We start from the raw sequence: 19,663 nt of genomic DNA, 5'->3' as shown, positions 1-19,663 counted from the left end.
GTGCTAGAAATCATTTTCTAATACATAAATACACTGAGTTAGATCATGGAACCAATTGTCAACTCTGCTCAGTAAATAAAATGCCCTTATGTGGTAGGCCTTTGTTTAAATGATTCCTCCCTTTAATGGGTTTGTTTTATTTACTCCTCTGTGAGTAGCTCACTCATGCCTGGTTGCTGTTCTTTCTACAAAGCCACCATCATACCTGGTTCAGGTTATCATGGGGCATGTTTTAGTGATATCAATCTTCTGCTCCTTCTGTTCCTGAGGAGTCTTTTTGAACAGCACCCAGTAGAAACTTTATTTTTTGTTTTGTGGTGGTTGTTGTTTGGTTTTTGTTTTTGTGAGGAGTATTTCTGGCAATTTTGGTTTTGATTTAAAATGAAATGCTAATAACTATAGAATCATTTAATGATTCTATTACATAGTTCACGCTGTTGGAGTTCAAAAAGAATCAGATCACATTTCCATTATTATGTCTTCATTTACCAGCATCAAAAAATTGGCCCATTTTTCTGCAATATGTGTGACTACACACACACAGAAACAACTTGTAGTTGTATAAAAAATTTTACTCATTCAATTTGGGGTTAAAAGTTAAGTGGTGATTTTTTTTTTCCTTCTACTTTCACATATGATTTTCTGTTTCATTCAGTGTGCAGACTGAGTAATTACCATAAATTCTGACTTTTGAGGCCAGGCTAGGGCGTAACACAGGAAAAGATGAAAACATCTTGCCGTGAAGCAGGTGATGAAGGCTGCAAAACTTTTAAAATCTAAGAAGAAACCAGCGGTCAAAGTTGTCATCATTTCTTCATGGAGAGGGGACACTTCTGACAACTTTGGGCATTTGAGTACATCAGAGAAAGAAAGAGGTGACCTGGGGAGGTGAAGGTGACCTGGGGAGGTGAAGGTGATTAGGGGAGATGAAGGTGACCTGGGGAGGTGAAGGTGATCAGGGAAAGTGAAAGTGACAGAGGAGGTGAAGATGGCCTGGGGAGGTGAAAGTGACCTAGGAGGTGAAGGTGATCAGGGTAGGGCAAGGTGACCTGGGAGGTGAAGTAACCTGGGAAATGAAGTTGATCTGGAGAGATGAAAGTGACCAGGGGAAGGTGACAGGTTAGAAAACAAGACTCCTTGCTGCATCTGGTGGTGGGAGAAAGCCAGATAGGTAGACAAAGAAAACCACGGCTAATGTCCCTTGCTGAAGCAAGATGACTTAGAACAATGCCTGAACCCTTGAGGAAAGAATGGCTAAGCCAGCCTGCTTACTGAATGCACACTTGCTTCTGGAAGGGTCAGGAAAGGTGATACCCAGAGCAGAGGGAAGTGAGAGTGTTCTCCTTCCAGGTCTCATGCAGTGAGACAGAAAGAAAGGGCCCACTATCATGGGTATAGCAGAAGAAGGGGGATTTAAAAAAATTTATCTGAAGCCTGTAAAGAGATGAAATTAAGGTCACATTTAAATATATCCAATGAGACACCATCTTTGTCAGTCTTTCCAGGCCTAAGTCAAAGTGTAGACAGCAAAGTGGACTTGTGTTTTTGGACTTTTATTTATCAGACTCAAAGTTCATCTTTTAGAAAGTATTAGTACCATTTTATGGACCTTCAATGAATATTCTGAATTGTTAGGATTTATCTGAGAATGGTAAGAAATAAATATAGCTACTTGATTTAACAATAAATTGTGTCCTTTTGGTGTGTACATGACATATATTTTAAAATCACTTGCATTCTAAGAATTGTAGAGGGTGATAATAAAATATTAAGCATCCTTATAGATTTGTTTTGAAGTCATTTTATTTTATTCTATTTATTTAATTTGAGGGGTACCGGGGATTGAACCCAGGGGTGCTTAACAACTAAGCAATATCCCCAGCCCTTTTTATTTTTTATTTTGATACAGAGTCTCGCTAAGTTTCTGAGGGTGACCTCAAACTTGCAATCCTCCTGCCTTGGCCTCCCAGGTTGCTGGGATTACAGGCATGTGCCACTGCACTCAGCAAAGTCACTTTATTTTCCAAGGGGCTTTCTATAGCTAAAGCACAGATAAAGGTCTCTATAACTCCTGGTCCATTTTTAACTCATATATATTACTGTAAATTTTAGGGGATTTCAGAACTGTTTCTCAGAATACGCCTCTAGAATCAACAGAAGGCCAGCCCCACAGGGTAGGAATTGTGGCAGGTCCTGTTTCCTGATAAATCTGTAGCACACAGAGTGTACTGCAGATATGTAATAATCAGTTGCAACTGACTGAATGAATGAACCATTCTTAACAATGGTTAATAACTGATTTTAATAACTGATTTTTAAAGGAGTACATTTTTATAGAGAATTTATCACTGATGCACATTCATTTTTCCCTTTTTCTAGATGCTCCTGTCAGTTGCTGTACGCAAGCAATTAGGGCACATACCTGTTGCCACATTTCCATTTCCTTCTCTCTAGCTACAGGTCCTTCTCATTCCAGTTCTCAATCCAGCTGCTGTTCCTAGCACAAGATGCAGAACCAGTTACCTTCCCTCAGAGCTGTAGAAAAAAGGTCACCCATGGACTAAACCTGCATTCTGCCTTCTGAACTGATTTAAAAATGTGGAAAATAGCTCTCATGAGCAAATGCAGGCATTTAAAGAACCCTGTCCAGTAAAAAATGCCTTGTGATCACACATACAATTTAAAATTTTCTCATAGCCACATTAATTTTAAAAAAATAGGTGAAATCAATTATAGTATTTATTATTTAACCTACTATATCTAATATATTATTTCAACATGTAATCAATATGTGATAGGATTAATGATGTGTTTTTTTTTTTACATTCTTTTCTTGTACCAAGTTATCAAAACTCAATTGTTAGTTTGTACTTACAGCAATCTGAATTCTGAGCAGCCACATTTCAAGGGCTCAGTAGCCACCTGGGGTTAGGGGCTCTGTACCAGACAGTGTAGCTTTACAATAGGGCACAAACCTATTACCCTGCCCATTCTTCCTCCTGAAATTCCAGGAACCAGTGAAGATTCTCAAGTGTTCCTCCTTGGCAAATAGAAATAACAAACATGAGAGCTGCAAAATGTAATGCAAAATGGGTGCATCCCCTAATCAACAGTAGATTTTTATGAACAGATAAGGGAAATGATGTTTGTGTTTTTCTGGCGCTTAACAGGGAAACAGCCCCGTGTCCTACTCAACATCTATTCATCACTACAGTATGCTAAGGAAAAGCCTGGCTTTCCAAATGGACCATGATGTGGTCTGAGCTTTGAGCCTTGCTGGGGAAAGACATTCACGTGCTCATTCAATCACCTGGCTCTCAGAACACATTGTAACTCAGTTGCAGCACTAAGCTCAAACAAGTAATAAGCTCTCTGACTATCTCTATATAAGCTGCACAATTCATTCACTTAGCAGTGATTTATTGAGCACTTACTATATGCCAGGCATTGTTCTAGCCACAGGGTTGCAGCAGGGGGCAAATGGATCAATATTCCTATCTTCATGAAGGTTTATTCTAGTGGGTGGGGAAAAAAGGAAGTTCACAGAAAAAAAAAATGGAATGAATAATGGTGATGGGAGAGTTAGGGTTTCCAGATTTTAAATCAGGGGATCAAGGTCAGGGATGATGATATCATTGAAAGGGTGAAGTCTGAGCAAAACACTTGATGTTGAAGTGGACACAAGGCTAGTAGATTTGTTGGGGTGAGGAGCGGGAAGTCAGGTGATAACCGAGGAGGGAGCATGACAGTTGTGTTTAAGGAAAACTTTGGTGATGTGTGATGCAGAGCAGAGAAAGCAAGAAGCCAGGGATTCAGGGATGAATCAGAGAGAGAAAAGGTCTCAGAGAGACCCCAGAGCCAAGAAATAAGGGAGGCAGCTGTGGTCAGGGAGCTTTCAGTCACTGGATGACTTTGGTTCTCACTGGGAGAATACAATGGGAAAGAGCTGGGATTCTTAACTTGGGTCCATGGGTAAAATTCAGGCAAAAAAAAAAAAGATATCTCTATTTTTTTTCACAAAGATTTCACTGGAATTTGGCATTTCCTTCTGTTGTAAAAGTAGACAACAAATCACCACAGTGTCAGCAGTAGCTGCCCCTTTCTCTCACATTGCAACCACAGGTATCTTCCCATCACGTCACAGATTTGTTGACATCTACATCTGCCAGTTATTACTTATAACCATCAATGCAGCAAAAAAATGCGAGTTATGAGACCACTGCTGAGTCATGTTTCTTTCATGTATTGTAATCCTGTGTCTCATCTTGTGCATTTGAAAACACTATTTATTCTGAGAGGAGGCATAAAAGAGGCTGGAAATACCTCTCTTCCTGGGATTTGAATAGACGGATCATAATATATCAAAATGAACGCTTTACAAATGTCACTCTGGTGGCTCGGCTGAGGGTGGATTTGTGGGGCAAAGGTGAAAAACGTGGAGACACGTGAGGATACCGTTGTACCACCCCAGGCGGGAGGTGAGGGTGGTCGGGGCGAATATTGAAGCTTGGGAGATGGATTGGGAGGTGGATTTAGATGCATTTTGAAGGAAGAGACAATCTGAAGTACAACCCAGCCAAAGAGAGGCATTTGAGATAGCCAAAAGGTAGCTAGGTTGGGGCTTGAACCCCTGGAAGGACAGATTTACCATTAAGTCAGACGGGAAAGACAGTGGAGGGCTTTAGAAGGACAACACTAAATAGACTATTAGACAACCGGGTTTGTTTCATTTTGCGGATGCAGTGTCCTTTAGGGTAAGCTTATCCGAATCTTCCACAGTGTGTGAAGCTTTTTTGTCTGATACCAGTTTCCAAATCCTACCAGTAGGATGATTGGTCTAGTCAAATTCTTCTTGTGACTGTCAGTTTCTCCTTCAGTGTCCTAAGCTATGCTGTTAAGTTGCAGTTTTGAGCCTGTTGCATCTTCCTGGTGAATTTCTACTTTTCTTATCAAGTAAAGACTTTTGTTCACATACTGATTTTTGTCCTAAGGTCTAGTTTATCTGATATTTATAGCTGCACCCACTTATTTTTTGGCTGTGAGTTGTATTTCCATTGCCTTTTCAGATTTATAGAGATATAATTCACATAGCATATAATTTATCCATTTAAAAGTGTACAAGATGTACAAGTCAATGGTTTTCAGTACATTTATGTTATTCCTCTATCTGACATTTTCATCACCCCAAAGGCTACCCCATGGCTATTAAATAGTCACATTCATTACTTTCTTTCCCAGCTCCTGATAACTTCTAATCTACTTTCTGAATCTAAATTGGCTTCTGCAGGCATTCCATATAAATGAAATTATATAATATGTGACCTTTTGAATAAGGCTTATTTCACTTAGCATAATGTTTTTAAGGTTCAGCTATGTTGGAATATGTGTTGGTACTTCATTTCTTTGTATGGCTGAATTATATTCCATTGTGTGTGTGTGTGTGTGTGTGTGTGTGTGTGTGTGTGTGCGTATCACATTTTGTGCATCCATCAGTTTATGGATACTTGGCTTGTTATGACTAGTGAGCTCTTATGATTAATGCTGCTGTCAGCATTAGTGTGCAAGGGTTTGTGAGATCATATTGTTATATTCACCTGTTTTTTTGCTGCTGTGATGAAAGCACCTGACAAGAACAACTGTGGAAAAAGAAAAGTTTATTTGGGGGCTCACAGTTTCAGAGGTCTCAATCCACAGACAGCAGACTCCCTTTCTTGGGCTCATAGTGGAAGAGAGTAGTGGAGGGAAGCAGCTCACATGATGATCAGAAAGCACAGAGAGTGACTCTATTCATCAGATACAAATACATACCCCAAAGCACACCCCCAATGCCCCACTTCTTCCAGCCACACCCCATCTGCCTTCAGTTACCACTCAACTAATCCCATCAGGCGATTAATTCACTTATTGAGTTGATGCTTTTGTAACCCAATCATTTCTTCTCTGAACCTTCTTGCATTGTCTCATGTGTGAGCTTTTGCAGGACACCTCACTTATAAACCATAACACATATGTTGTTAATACTCTTAAGTATTTTTCCAGTAGTTTTGTGTTCTCTGTTTTACATTCACATCTTTAACCCATCAGAGCTAAATTTTGATGTGAGGTGGTCATATCAGAATCAAGTTCTTTCACATAAAAATTATCATGGTAATATTAATCGATCGTTTTTAACCAGTTAATTATAGGTGTAGATTTCCTTTGTCAATATGCACAGATATTTAGTACCTAAGAGTTAAAATAGACTAGAATAGTCTATTAACATTAGGAGGAATAGCCTGGTCTTATTTAATCATAATACCCTGATGACTATAGAGAATTCAATGAAAGGCCAGCTACATAATATGAATGGGCAAGAATTTTACACTGAGTCACCAGTCAACACTTCATGGCTCTGCCTGCCACCAGAGTGTGGACAGTAGCTCCCTTGTGTGGCCAGAGACTCCACAGGTTATGTATCTGACCTTGACCCTCTTCACTGGGTATTGAGGGTGATGGTAGATGTGGACCTCCCCAAACCAACACAGCCCAGCTGTTACCCATGGCAGAGGGAGGCAGCAGTTGTGAGGCAGGGGTGGAGAGTACCAAGGTGCCAGGGACAGGGAACAGGTAGGAGATAACCCACTATGGAGAAGTGATGGGTGGTGGGGGGGAGAGTAGAGACCCCTATCCCCTGGACATGCTGCACTGTCTCATTTCACTTAAAACACAAAATCAAAGATACAATTATTAAGAATTTCTAAGATGGTGAAGCATTAAACTCAAAGTGTGAGGAAGGTCCTTCAGAGCATGCTGCCCTGGGCTGCTCTCTGGGGAACATGCTTGTGAAGGCAGTCCTGGTACAGTGCAATTTCTTAACTTCTTAACATATCATGAAAAAATGGTTGAGCCTAGGTCTACCTGAGAAATTGTATCCCTTTAAAGTATAATCTTGTTATTTTGGCTAATGGCATTATCTTATTCTTTGTACTCTTTTGTGTACTTTCCAGGTTTTCCAGAAGGAAATGAATTACTTTTAATTAATCAAATTCCAATGTGAATATGTATATACTCCTCCAAATATTATTTTATATGATATATTGCAATTCTTTCTCCATTTCTGGGAGAAATACATATTTTGGTACTTTAACCTAAAAAATAATATTTCTCTCCTTATCCAGGTCCATTAAGATAAGATTAGCCACTTTAATGGACACTCCTGGCATTGAAAAGCTTGTGAGAACCCTCATGCTCAGTGAAAGCATACTGACAGATTTAAGCCAATACAATGAAGCTCGCAGAGACCCTGTAAGTACCTGCAGTGACCAGAGTAACCTCCTTCTCCCCATGATATAAGACCATTGTGACCCATGTACATTCATCTCTGAAGTTTCCTTGAACTGCATTTGGAGAATCATATGGTGGAGAGCAGCCCAGGTGGGATTCAAAGACGGGGACAAGAAAACCAAAACAAAAACAAAACAAGGAGATTGAAGTTTAAGGAGGAGAAGCTATTTTCCTCACTGGTATTGCTCAAGGCGGCTGATAATATACCCCAAATCTTTATCACAAGAATTAAAAAATTTGAACTTGAGGCACAATTACATCACAAAACTATATAAGTAAATCATGGTCCCTAGACTAAGATGGATCTCCTTGTGGTCAGGGACTTCATGAAGATATGGCACCCACCTGGTAGTTTTCAGACTTAGTGGGTCCCCATTTTGACCCTACTGGATGATGAGCCTGGACAGACCCTTTTGTTGAGCTGGCTGAGTTCTCAAGACTGGATAGGCTAGGAAGGATCCTGTGTGGAAAATGTTGGGTCCTCTTTCTAGTACAGGAAGGCATGTGTATGCCAAGGCAAAGGCAGGCTGGCAGTGGTCCTCATGTTAACACCATTATCTTAAGGGCCATGCCAGCTAAGGGCCATGGAACTAGGCTTAGATTGGGAGAAGCATCCAGTTACTTACATTTAATTTTGAAATTTTTTAAAAAAATATTTCTTTTTTAGTTATAGGTGGACACAATATTTTATCTTTATGAGGATCGAACCCAGTGCCTCATGCATGGTAGGCAAGCACTCTACTTCTGAGCCAAAACCCAGCCCTAGTTTTGAAATAGTTTTATTGAAGTATAACCAATAAGCAGTTTGATGCATTTCACAATTTGAATACCACACATAACCAGCACCTGTTTCCAAAAACAGACTGACCCCAGCCAGCCAGAAGACCCCCTCCTACTTCCATTCAGGCACTTTCCCAAGGTTAACTCCTTGTCTTCCAAGATCAGAGATTAATTGTGCCTATTTTGAGCTTTATGTAAATGGAATCATGCAGTTTATTTTCTGACATTGGGTTTCTTCTACTCAGCAACATGTTTCTGAGATGCCCCCATATTATATCATGAAGAATTCCATTGCATGGATACATCACAATTTATTTCTTAATTCTACTGCTGAGGCCATCTGTGGAGTTCCCAGTTATTTGTTCTTTTTGAGGGGAAAAATCTTTTTAGTTAATTATTAAGTCACCAGGAGGGAGACATCAAGCATCTAAATATAATGACAAATACACAAATGTTTAATATTTATAAAGGCATCAAAATGAAATAAACTTCCCACCAGCATTTTTTTTTTTTTGCTTTGGTTTGCCTTGGTCTTTTTGTTTCATTTGTTGTTCCTTCCTTCTTAGCCCCTGTCAAGAGTATGATTTTGTGTCCTTGTTCCCAAAATATGGTCCAGGGAACCTTGGTTTTGGGAGGAGTGGTGATTTCCAAGTCATAAAAGTTCAGTGGTTCTATGAGATAAAAGCTATTTTCATAATGAGAGAATTAAATTATGTTCCTTTCCACTTTATTGACATTTGCACTGACTATTCAAAAGTGATAGTGGATAAAACAGTTGGCACCTTACCAGGAATCAAGGCAGTGACACCAAATGTCCTGTTAGTCATGGAATTCTTCATCTCCCTGACCTGCTTTCAACAGAAAAGGAAACCCACTAAGGAATATTACTGCATGCCTGTCAAAATGGCTAAAGCAAAATATAGTGACACCATTAAATGTTGATGAGGATATAGAGAAATTGGACCACTCATGTGGAATTGCTAAGTGGTGGAGCCACTTTGTGAAACATGTTGTGTTTTCTTAAAAAGAAACAAATACAATTATTATATGACCTAGCAATTGCACTCCTGGGCATTTGTTCCAGAGGAATGAGGACTTGTACATAAAAGTCCACAGCAGCTGGAATTACCCCAGATGTTCTTCAACAGATGCATGGTTAAAAAAAAAAAAAACGATATCACATTCACACCATGGGACACTACACAGTAACAAAAGGAATGAACTGCTAATCCATGTTATAGCTTTGGTATATCTCCAGAGTATTTTTCTGAGTGGGGAGATAAAGCACCAATGCCTAAAGGTTATGTACTGTATGATTCCATTTGTGTGACATTTGAAATGATAAGATTTTAGAAATGGAGGACAGATTATTTGTTGCCAGAGTTAAGGGCAGGGGAAAGGTAGGGGGAGATAAGTACAGCTATGAAAGGGAAACCTAAGGGATTTTTGTGGTATTGGGACTATTCAATACCATGGTTGTGATAAATACACAAACCTATGTAGGTAATGAAATTATATAGAACTCAATACACATACGAACACACACTTGAATCAATGTCATCTCCTGCTTGTCTTATTGTAGTTTTGCAAAATGTTATCATTAGGGGATACAGGACAATGTATACAAGGAATTTCTATATTATGTCTTAAAACTGTATATAAATCTATAATTATCTCAATTGCAATTTCAATTTAAAAAAAGAAGGATCCAGTTTCACTAAAGAATATTCTTGATTAGGCAGTAACATTACTAATTGTATAGAATCTCAGCCTTTGAGTCCATGTGTTTTTGGTATTCTTTGTGACAAAATGAGAAATATGCCTGAAGTGTGTCTCTTGTATCCTGAAGCATGTAAGTTGTTTCAAGAAAAAGCACTTCTGCAGTTGTTTGAACTGCATGTTGAACCAACTGCCATTTTTTAAATTTCTTTTTTAGTTTCAGTTGGATACAATACGTATATTTCATTTATTTATTTATTTATTTATTTATTTATTTATTTATTTGTTTATTTAATGTGGTGCTGAGGATCAAACCCAGTGCCTCACAGGTGCTAAGCCAGCACTCTACTGCTGAGCCACAACCCTAGCCCCCTCAATTGCCATTTTCATGGAACACCATTTTTACATGAAAGAAAAACTGGCAGACAAAATACAGGATTTTGAATGCAAGTAGTTGGCAGACATTTTCTTAAAAATGAATGAGATAAGATTGTTATACCAAGACAACAACTGACAGCATTTGCACCCTGTGATAGAATACAATTAAGAAAAAAGACTATACAATTTAGGGAAACCAGTATCTGCCATTTATGAGTTTGACAGTTTAACAATACTTATAACACTTTTTCTGATGAAACTAATGATGATGTTAATGAATTGATGTTTGGATATTTGTTTTTAATTCAATGACTCAAGATTTGGAAAATCTTCATAGCTTGGTGAACCAATAGTTTCCAGATAAACAATGAATGATGTTGCAGAAGCATGCATGAGTAAGAGTTATTCAAAGTGCAAAAGACCAATGAATTTTAACATAGAAGTGTATACAATGTTCATTGATATGGTTTCAGATACTACATTGGAACTAATATCTAAAACACTAGTTGAGTTTTGGTGGAGTATCAAAGAATATCCATAATTATCTGAAAAATTATCTAAATACTTCTTTCTTTTCCAACTACATATCTTGGTGAAGGCATATTTATGTTCCATATTTCAACTAAAACAACGTATTGCAACTGATTGACTGCAGGAGCAAACATGACAATCTAGCTGTCTTTTATTAAGCCAAACATTAAAGAAATTTGCAAAAATAGAAAATGGTTCAATTCTTTTGAGTATTTTTGTTTTGGAATGTATAATTTTTTAAATTAAAAATACATTCAATTAAATATGCAATATGCTGTCAATTTTCAATTAAAAATAAAATTTAAATTTTGTTTTATCATTAAATTGAAAAAAAATTAATAAATTCAAATTGTTCTGTTTTGGGGGGATAGCAGGGATTAAATTTAGGGGCATGCAATCATATTTACAGCCCTAGTTTGTATTTTATTTAGAGACCTTGTCTCACTGAGTTGCTTAGCACCTTGCTTTTGCTGAAGCTGGCTTTGAACTCTCGATCCTCCCGTCTCAGCCTCTTGAGCCACTGAGATTACAAATGTGTGCCACCAGACCTGGATTTTCTCAGTATTCTAATACATAAAATGGTGATAGATATTATATATTTAAACCAAAGCTCTTCAAGAGTCCTTGGTGTGTAGAGGTTCTAGGATCATAACACTTGGGATCCATTGATGTAGAGTAAATTGTGAGTAGAAAGGAATGGAGTTTGAATCATAGATTTATTCCTTGTGAGCTGGAGATCTTGTAACAGCCTGACAAGCCCATTTTCTCATAAATAAATAGATTAATAATGATGCAAAGAATTGAGGTGAGGATGAAATGAACACAAGGAGGGCATTTACCTTGATACCGTCCCAAAGTAAATGTTGTTAGGTATTGGATCTGTCTATCATTATTATGTACTCATGGCTTGTGGGTTCATGATCATGGACTCACAATTTAATGCTCATAGAAACTTTGACACTAATACTTTTAATGGTCTTCAAATGCATATTTATCTTTTCAGGATGGAACACCAATGCAGGCATTTGTTGCTGAAGTTGCTGAACAAATAGTTGGTATTGCAGTGATCAGAAATGAAATGGTAACCTGTGAAATGGCTATTGATTTCCTTAATCATGATTCTTTATTTCATGAATTAGCACACAATGCTACAGTTTAAGTTTTATCTTTACTTATTTAATGTGACTGCTTCCCTTTCCTAAAGTATCTAATCATGATCAATTTATATTCTACTTGGTAGTTTTTTAATTCTCCTTTTTTTAATTCAAGATTTTTTGAGTATTACAAAAAATACATGAAAACATTCTAATTCTAAAAACTCAAATAACCTCCCACACACATGAAAAAATCCAAAAAAATCTCCAAAAGATTGCTAGTGTACTAGTTATTCATTTATCCTTTCCAGCATTCTTCTTTGTATTTAATTACATGTACTTTATATTTTCCCCAATGGACTCCAAAATATCATTAATAAGTGTTTCATTCTTTCCATACTGATTTTAAATGCTACCTTTACATTTATTAAATTTCTATGTACTTGTGTCAATTTTTAAGCTCTATTCTAACGATGGATTTGTTAGTTGATGCCTAATTACATTATCATGTACTTTGAGTTCTGGTAGAAGAGTCTTCTTTTATTTGCCTTCTTTCTCTAAATGTTCTTGATTTTTCTTGGATATTTCATACTCTCCCAGATAAACCTTCTAGTACCTATTATGATTTTTTTCTGTGCCTGTTTGGATTTTATAGAACAATTTAGGAAGAATCAACATTGTTAAAATACTAGACTTACCTGAGAACATGTCTTCCTGTTTGACTCTGGGTTCTTCAGAAAAGTTTTATTACTTTCTGTGTGCATGGTTTTGTGCCAGTGTTATGGTTTTGATGTGGTTCATATGTTGGAAGCTTGTCCCAGCATGACAATGTTAAGATGTGGTTAAGATCTCTAAGAGGCGGGGCTAGTGGGAGATTGATAGGTCATTGAGGAAGCTGCCCTCAGAAGGGATTAAGTAGTTTTGAGGGGACATCAGTTTTCTTAAGAGAGAGTTGATAAAAAAAAAAAAAGCACTGAGACTGGCCTTTTCTCTCCCCTTGTTGTCTTTCAGTTCTTGTTTTATTTTTGCTTATTTAATGTGAATGCCTCCCTTCTTCTTGCACACACTCATGCCACTATATCATTAGCCCTGAAGCCCTTACTATCATCTGAACCAATGGAGCCATCTGGTCTTGGACTTTAAGACTCCAAAACTGTGAGCTAAATAAACAGTACTGTGAAGTATCCCAATTTGATGTAGTTCAGCTCTAAAGGGGCCCCAGTTCAATCCCCAGTACCAATAAATGAATGAATGAATGAATAAAGCACCTGTAGTCAGGTGTTTTGTTATAACAATGGAAAATGAACCAATACATCCAGATATTTTGTTTACTGTGCAGGCCACCTCTCCACCCTTTTCCACCCTGTTTCTTCCCTGGAGGCCAAACTGAATGGGCAGCATCATAATGCCTATGCTCTTTGGCTTCCATATGCATTTGGCCAGTGGGAGGCCTTGACCAGAGGAGGTGAGGACAGTGAGCTTGGGATGCTGACAACTGGCTGATATGTCCACTTAATCTCCTGGCCTTATCAAGATGGCCTCTTCTCCAGGATGTTCTCTTTGTGGATTCCTGTAACATGTCCTCCTACTCTGCCACTCACTTAGGCTATTAAAAGCTTGTGGTTGCTGCGGCACCATTCCTACTAATTTCCCTACACCCAGCCCCATCCTCATAAATATTTCCTTTGTTAAAATCACTTTAATTATCCTAATTTGAATGTGCCATCTGTTTCCAGCTGAGACCCTGCCCTCGAACAGTCTTAGACATTTATGATTTACTTATATGTATTTCATGATTTTTTTTCTTGGTATTATAAATAAGCACTTTTTCTTGCATTTTCCAAGTACTTATTTTAATATATTGTAAAACTACTAATTTTTTTTATTTTGGTCTCATATCTAACCACCTTTCTGAATCTCTTTCTAGTTCTCAAAGTTTTGCAATTGATTCTCTTTCCAGGCATAGCATCACCTTCAAATTATTTCATTGGTTCAAGGAGTTAGAGAGCATGCTCAGATTCAAGGCTGGAGTGGATTCCACCCCTTGATGGGGGTGTGGCAATAGCACTTTGTAGAAAACACATATAGGATAGGAGATACTATCACATTGGCCATCTTTGACTTTCCTTCTAATATGTATCATATTTCTTTTTGCAATTTTAGCATATGACTCAGCCAACCTTAAAAATAGTAGCTATTTTTGTGTTGTTTTTTATTGTAATGGGATTATTTCATATTTTCCTCCATTTAGAACATTTGCTATAGATGTCTTGGAGATATCAAATTAAATAAGCTTTCTTATATCTTCAGTGTGTTAAAGGTTTTTATTATAAACATATATTGAATTTTATCAAGTGTGTGTTTGGTATTTTTTGAGATATTCTTATGGTTTTGACTCCCCCCCACCCCACTGTGGTTCTGGGGATCAAACCCAGGACCTAGTATGTGCTAGGCAAGAACTCTACTACCAAACTACATCCCATCCCTAGATATATATGTGGCTTGGTCAGTTTCCCATTGCTGTGACAAAATACCTGAGCAAATCAATTTAAAGGAGATTTCAGTTCATGGTCACTTGGCTCCATCATTTCTGGGCCTGTGGTAAGACAGAACATCATGGAGGGGAACGTGTAGTGGAGCAGAGCTTCTCACCTAATGGCAGTCAAGAAGAAGATGGGAAAGAATGAGAGAAAGAGAAGACACCAGGAAGTGGCTGGGGACATAATATAACCTTAAGGGACACCCCGAGTGACCTCTTCCTTTAATTAGATCCCACCTCCTAAAATCCCCCGCCCCAATTGTGCCACCAGCTAGGAACCAAGCCTTTAACACATGAGCCTTTGGGGAACTGTCCAGATCCAAACTGTAATATGTACTGTATAGTATCCCTTTTCTTGCATTCATTTCTCTTTTGGATTAAATGTATCTTTGAGTTATTCTCTTAAAAAGGTAGTAAGGTCTCCTACTCTATACATATGTGAGAAGTTTTCATTTTTTTCTTCATGCTGAAATACTCATTTGGCTATTTAAAGTTATAATTCAAGTTATTTGACATCATTATACTCTCATTATTTTTCAGTATCCAGGATCATTGATAAAATATAGCCTAATGGTGATTGAATTCTTGATCCTTTGTAAATAATGTGTTTAATCTCTCTCTTTGAGAATTAGATTTTCTTCTTATACCAGAAATTCTGAAATTTTATCAAGAAGTGTCTATGCCTCTTTCAGGAAAATTTTTTGTTGTTGTTATTTCATTAGTTATTCCTACTCCTCCATTGTCTCTATTCTCCTCTTCTTAAGTTGCTCTTTAGGTAGATATCGAATCTTTTGAATTGATTCTTCAATGTCTTTTAACATACATGTTATGTAGATAATACATATGATAGATAATCTTGTATTTCTTACTCATTATTTTAAGAATTTTTTTGATTTTTGTCTTCTTAATTCCTAATTGAGTCTTCAGTCATGTTTATTCTGTTATCCAGGTTTTCTGATGGAATTTGTATTCCAGAATTCATATATTTAACTTTCATGTCTCTTCCTTGTTTTCTAATGGTTTCTTTTTTGGTTTCAACTTGTTTGTTTTGTTACATGCAAGATCCTTTTGGGTATCTCTGAAGACATTATGTAGAATTTTTAAAAAAAAAAAAACAACCTCCTCTGTTCTCTGATCAATCTGTTTCCCCTGTAGCAGGTCATATGCTTCTCCATTCTGGTTTTGTTTCAGTCATTTTTCCTCAAAAGTCAGTCTGTGTCATGAATGACAAATTGTCAGTATGGGCGGTTGGCTGGCATGTGCATGGTTGGCAGTTGTGTTTATGTGTTTCTCTATTGCTTGTCTCCTCTCCCCCTTTGTCTAACTGGGAGGGAAATGACCATTGTCTGGCCTCCTCTTGTGTGCTGAAGATAGTACCAGCAGGCAGGCAGGGACCCCAAAGTGCCCAAGAGAGGAAGGTTTAACCTAGTAGTAGAGTTTCCTCCCATTTTTACATTTTTGCCCCCCTCCACTAAACCCCAATTATTTTAAAAATAAATCTTGTTATTTTTAAGGGATTTGGGATGGAAGTAAAATTACACATTGCCCATCTGCTGTTTTGAGCTAATAACTTTTTTTGTTGGCTCTTTGCTTTTTTACTTTTCAATGGTTTCTCAGCCTTACACTTATTACTCTTTTTTATTTTATAATGAGGGATGTCTCTTTGGTAATTAAAGAAAGTTCTTATGGTATAAAGGCTGATACAGAGTCAATGCAGATTGAAAGGTTGCCAGAATTGCCCTCAGGTCCACCACTGGTCTGGTTACCCCAAGCCCCGTTTCTTCTGTGCTTTGTGGCAGGAGCTGAAAGGCAAGGGACCTTGAAGAAGCTTTTGCTATAGTATTAACAGTTTTCATGAAATTGCTAATACCAACCTTGATGATCACAGAATAAATCGAGTTTGTCGCATTCTCCAATTTCTCTTCTTGAAAATATGCTTCTTAAAACAATTTTCCTAGGGAAAATGAGGAAATCTAACTCGCAGTTTTTCAACCTGCATTTAATTTGTTTCTTTCCTACATTTCAGGTGTATTGAATATGTTTGATTTTGCATTTAGTAGGTTTTGTAGGACTTATTTGTCAAGAATTAAGTCTCCTGTCATCAGAGAGAGTCATATTTGCTTTGGATTGCTCCCCTTCACTCCATGCTCCCAATAGTACACATCTGGGAGGTGAAGCAAAATGGGTTGACCCAGTACACAACTAGCACAGATAAGCCCCTAGTTCCCAATGCAATATAGGGAGATGCAGTGTGTGCCCCAGAACCCATCTCCTAGAAACAGAAGCAACATGCCCAATATTTCATTTTCCATATGAACACTCATGAATCCTTTAAATTACCTTCTGTTATATAAAACTATTATACATGAGACATAGAAAGTTAGGAAAGCCCACACACTCAGCCCAGCTACTTGTGCCAGTTAAAGTATGTGACTTTGAGATGGCATGTTTCCACCATAACAGGTGAATAGTGACATCCAGGAATGCCAGTGGGTCTGTTTGTCTAAGTCCAGAATAACTCACATGCTCAGTCTCTTGTGCTGACCAGCTTGCACTGGTGGTGTTCAGCAGGGTTAAGGGCTGCTGTCCTGCCAGACGCAGGCTCAGCGCTTTCCACTTAATGTCAACCGTGGGTATGAACGAACTCCAAAGCTGTGTACCCCCCAAACAAGTCATCAAAACAAGCAACTTTCAGGAATCATTACTTTATATTTTTAAAAAACTTTTTGGTGCATTATAGTTATACATAATAGTAGGGTTTGTTTTAACATATCCATAAACGCATATAATGTAGTTTTCTCCATTTCAATCCCTACTTCCTCTCTCTCTCTTCCCTTCTTGCTTCTCTAATTACTTTCCTCTACTCTTTTGTCTATCTATCTATTTATTTATTTATGATTGGTGAACTATAGTTATTTATAAAACTGGAATGCATTGTGATACATGCACAATAGCATAATGCTTTTTTAAAAATATTTTTTAGTTGTAGTTGGACACAATATCTTTACTTTTACAATATCTTTGTTTTTATGTGGTGCTGAGGATCCAACCCAGCGCCTTGCATGTGCTAGGCAAGCACTCTACCACTGAGTCCCAGCCCCAGCCCTCCATATGCTTTTAATGTTAAAAAAAAAAAATACTTCATGAAGACAAGGTGGTTTAAAAAAAATGGGAGAAAAAGACACTACAGTAATTTTTTTTAAAAAAATATTTTTTAGTTTTACATGGACTCAGTATTTTTGTTTTGTTTATTTACTTTTATGTGGTGCTGAGGATCGAATCCAATGCCTCACACATGGGAGGCAAGCACTTTGCCACTGAACCGCACCCCTGCCACCCTAGAATAATTTTTAATGTATATTTATCATAACATGTATGCTATTTGTTTAAAACACACTTTCTCTGCCTCTTCTTTAGGATGTAGAGTACATACGGTCCCATTACAATATTGAAGATTTCATCTACTTCAGCCACCATCAGCGAGAAGAACATGGTCACTTGTATCACTTTGCACTGAACCCTATTTTCCGGCACTACACCAAGTTTTTTCTGAAGGAGATCCTTCGCTTAAGCTATAAGTCCTGTCTCTACTACCCTATTTACCCACAACCCAGGAAAGGCAAGGTAAGGAGTTTTTGTTATTCCCTTTCCCAGCAGATCAGCATTCACAGTGTCATTCCTATTGTGTGCCCTTATCTCATTCATTCCTCTCTTGATGGGTTTTGACATGGATATGAATTTCCAGTGACCACATTGAGTTTGGCCCTTTTCTTACACTACAGTGAATATCCAGAAAGCTTTGAAGTTCTGAGACAACAGCAACCAATGTTATTAGCAGAGCAATTTGTTAGCTTTTCTATATTGACAAAACAGAGACTAAAAACTATGCAAAAATATCTGAGACGTGAAAATCAAATTATGTCTTATGACGAATTAGTGCAATGCCAAAATAATCCTATTGTGTTTCTACAAGTAAATAAATAGAATAAATTAATTCTATTCTATAAGATTGGTGTGCTTATACCAGCATTCCAAGTAGATTCTATATCCATTCCATAAAAGTAATGGATAAAAAGTGGAGATGTATGATCCTATCGTAAACATTATGTAGTAAACACCCGTATAACTCCATGTAAAATTATGTAGAATAATAATGGATGTGTATGCACTAAAAATAAACCTATTCTATTTCCGAATCCTGCACATTTCAGTACATCTTACCATAAAGGTAGGAGTGTTTGCTTTCTTCAAAGTTGTATCTCCAGTGCCTTGAAGCCACACACACACACACACACACACACACACACACACACACACACACTTCTTCCCTCCTCCCTCCTTCCCTCCCTCATGTTAGGTGTCCTGATTGTTCCACAGGCAAGTGCCCATTCAATCTGGATTCCCAAGGGGTTGTTGCCCTGAAAGCCACTCCCTCAATCACTGGCAGCATTTGTCTCCTCGATGAGAACTCGAGGTGTGATAGGCTTCAATACTAGAAGTCATTCCATCAGATTCCATTCATGACCTCAACTTTTCTTGTGTTCTGCCTGGAATCCTTGACATTGTCCCACAGAAGACTCAATGGTTTTTAAGATTGATCTTATTTATCAAACATTTTATTAAACAATCTAGGGTGTATTGGGGCATGCACACAGTAATTATGCCAGTGTACCTTACTGAACAAAAGCTTGTTGAAGAAGTGTAAAGAGAATGGGAAAGAAAGAAGAAGAAACATGGAAAATATTTTTAGGGAGATGTAGACCCTGCTCCAGAGATTTTTTTTTTCTATCAAAATGCAGCAGATAACAATATGATCACCCTAGATTTGAACTTAATGAAATGGGAAGGTAACAGTTTTACTGGAAAATCCTAGTCCTGCACAATTTCCTTTCACTTTACACTTGGCCAAAAGCCAATTGTGTGACCTTCAGGATGTGATATTAAATTATTGGTTTTTGTTCATAATATTGCCCAGATATGCTGGGTTGGAGAAAGCCCATTTGCATCCATAATAAAAATAATGTCTTGGGCATTTCATTGAATGTTTATTTACCACAATGGTGTAGAGTTAGGGATATGTTAGGCACTATCATATAGGCTATGGAAACACATTTGGAAACAGATTTCCTCTCAGTTTGCATTTCCAGTTATGCATATACATTTGAAACAAGTGTAAGCAGCAATTCCAAACAAATTTGGAAATTTGCTGTAAATCTCTGGTTGACTGTAGCAAATATGAAGTTTTTTTGGCTTGAATTATATTTCTTTGTACTCCCTGCGTGGGCATGCATTGAGAGAA

At 37.6% G+C, this 19,663-nt stretch overlaps 1 protein-coding gene across 5 annotated transcripts in view; it reads left to right on the top strand.

The window, feature by feature from the left end:
- Cfap61 (cilia and flagella associated protein 61) overlaps positions 1–19,663 on the top strand; it is a 251,648-nt gene that overhangs the window by 77,992 nt on the left and 153,993 nt on the right. For all 5 annotated transcript variants that reach the window (XM_021723124.3, XM_005320425.4, XM_040275760.2 and 2 more), the window contains 3 exons: positions 7,158–7,284; positions 11,735–11,812; positions 17,782–17,988. In XM_021723124.3, coding sequence (XP_021578799.2) covers positions 7,158–7,284; positions 11,735–11,812; positions 17,782–17,988 — 412 coding nt within the window. The remainder of the gene's footprint in view (positions 1–7,157; positions 7,285–11,734; positions 11,813–17,781; positions 17,989–19,663) is intronic.

The sequence above is a fragment of the Ictidomys tridecemlineatus genome, chromosome 5 (assembly GCF_052094955.1).
Source record: "Ictidomys tridecemlineatus isolate mIctTri1 chromosome 5, mIctTri1.hap1, whole genome shotgun sequence".
NCBI lineage: Eukaryota > Metazoa > Chordata > Mammalia > Rodentia > Sciuridae > Ictidomys > Ictidomys tridecemlineatus.
This window is presented reverse-complemented; position numbering and strand designations above follow the sequence as displayed.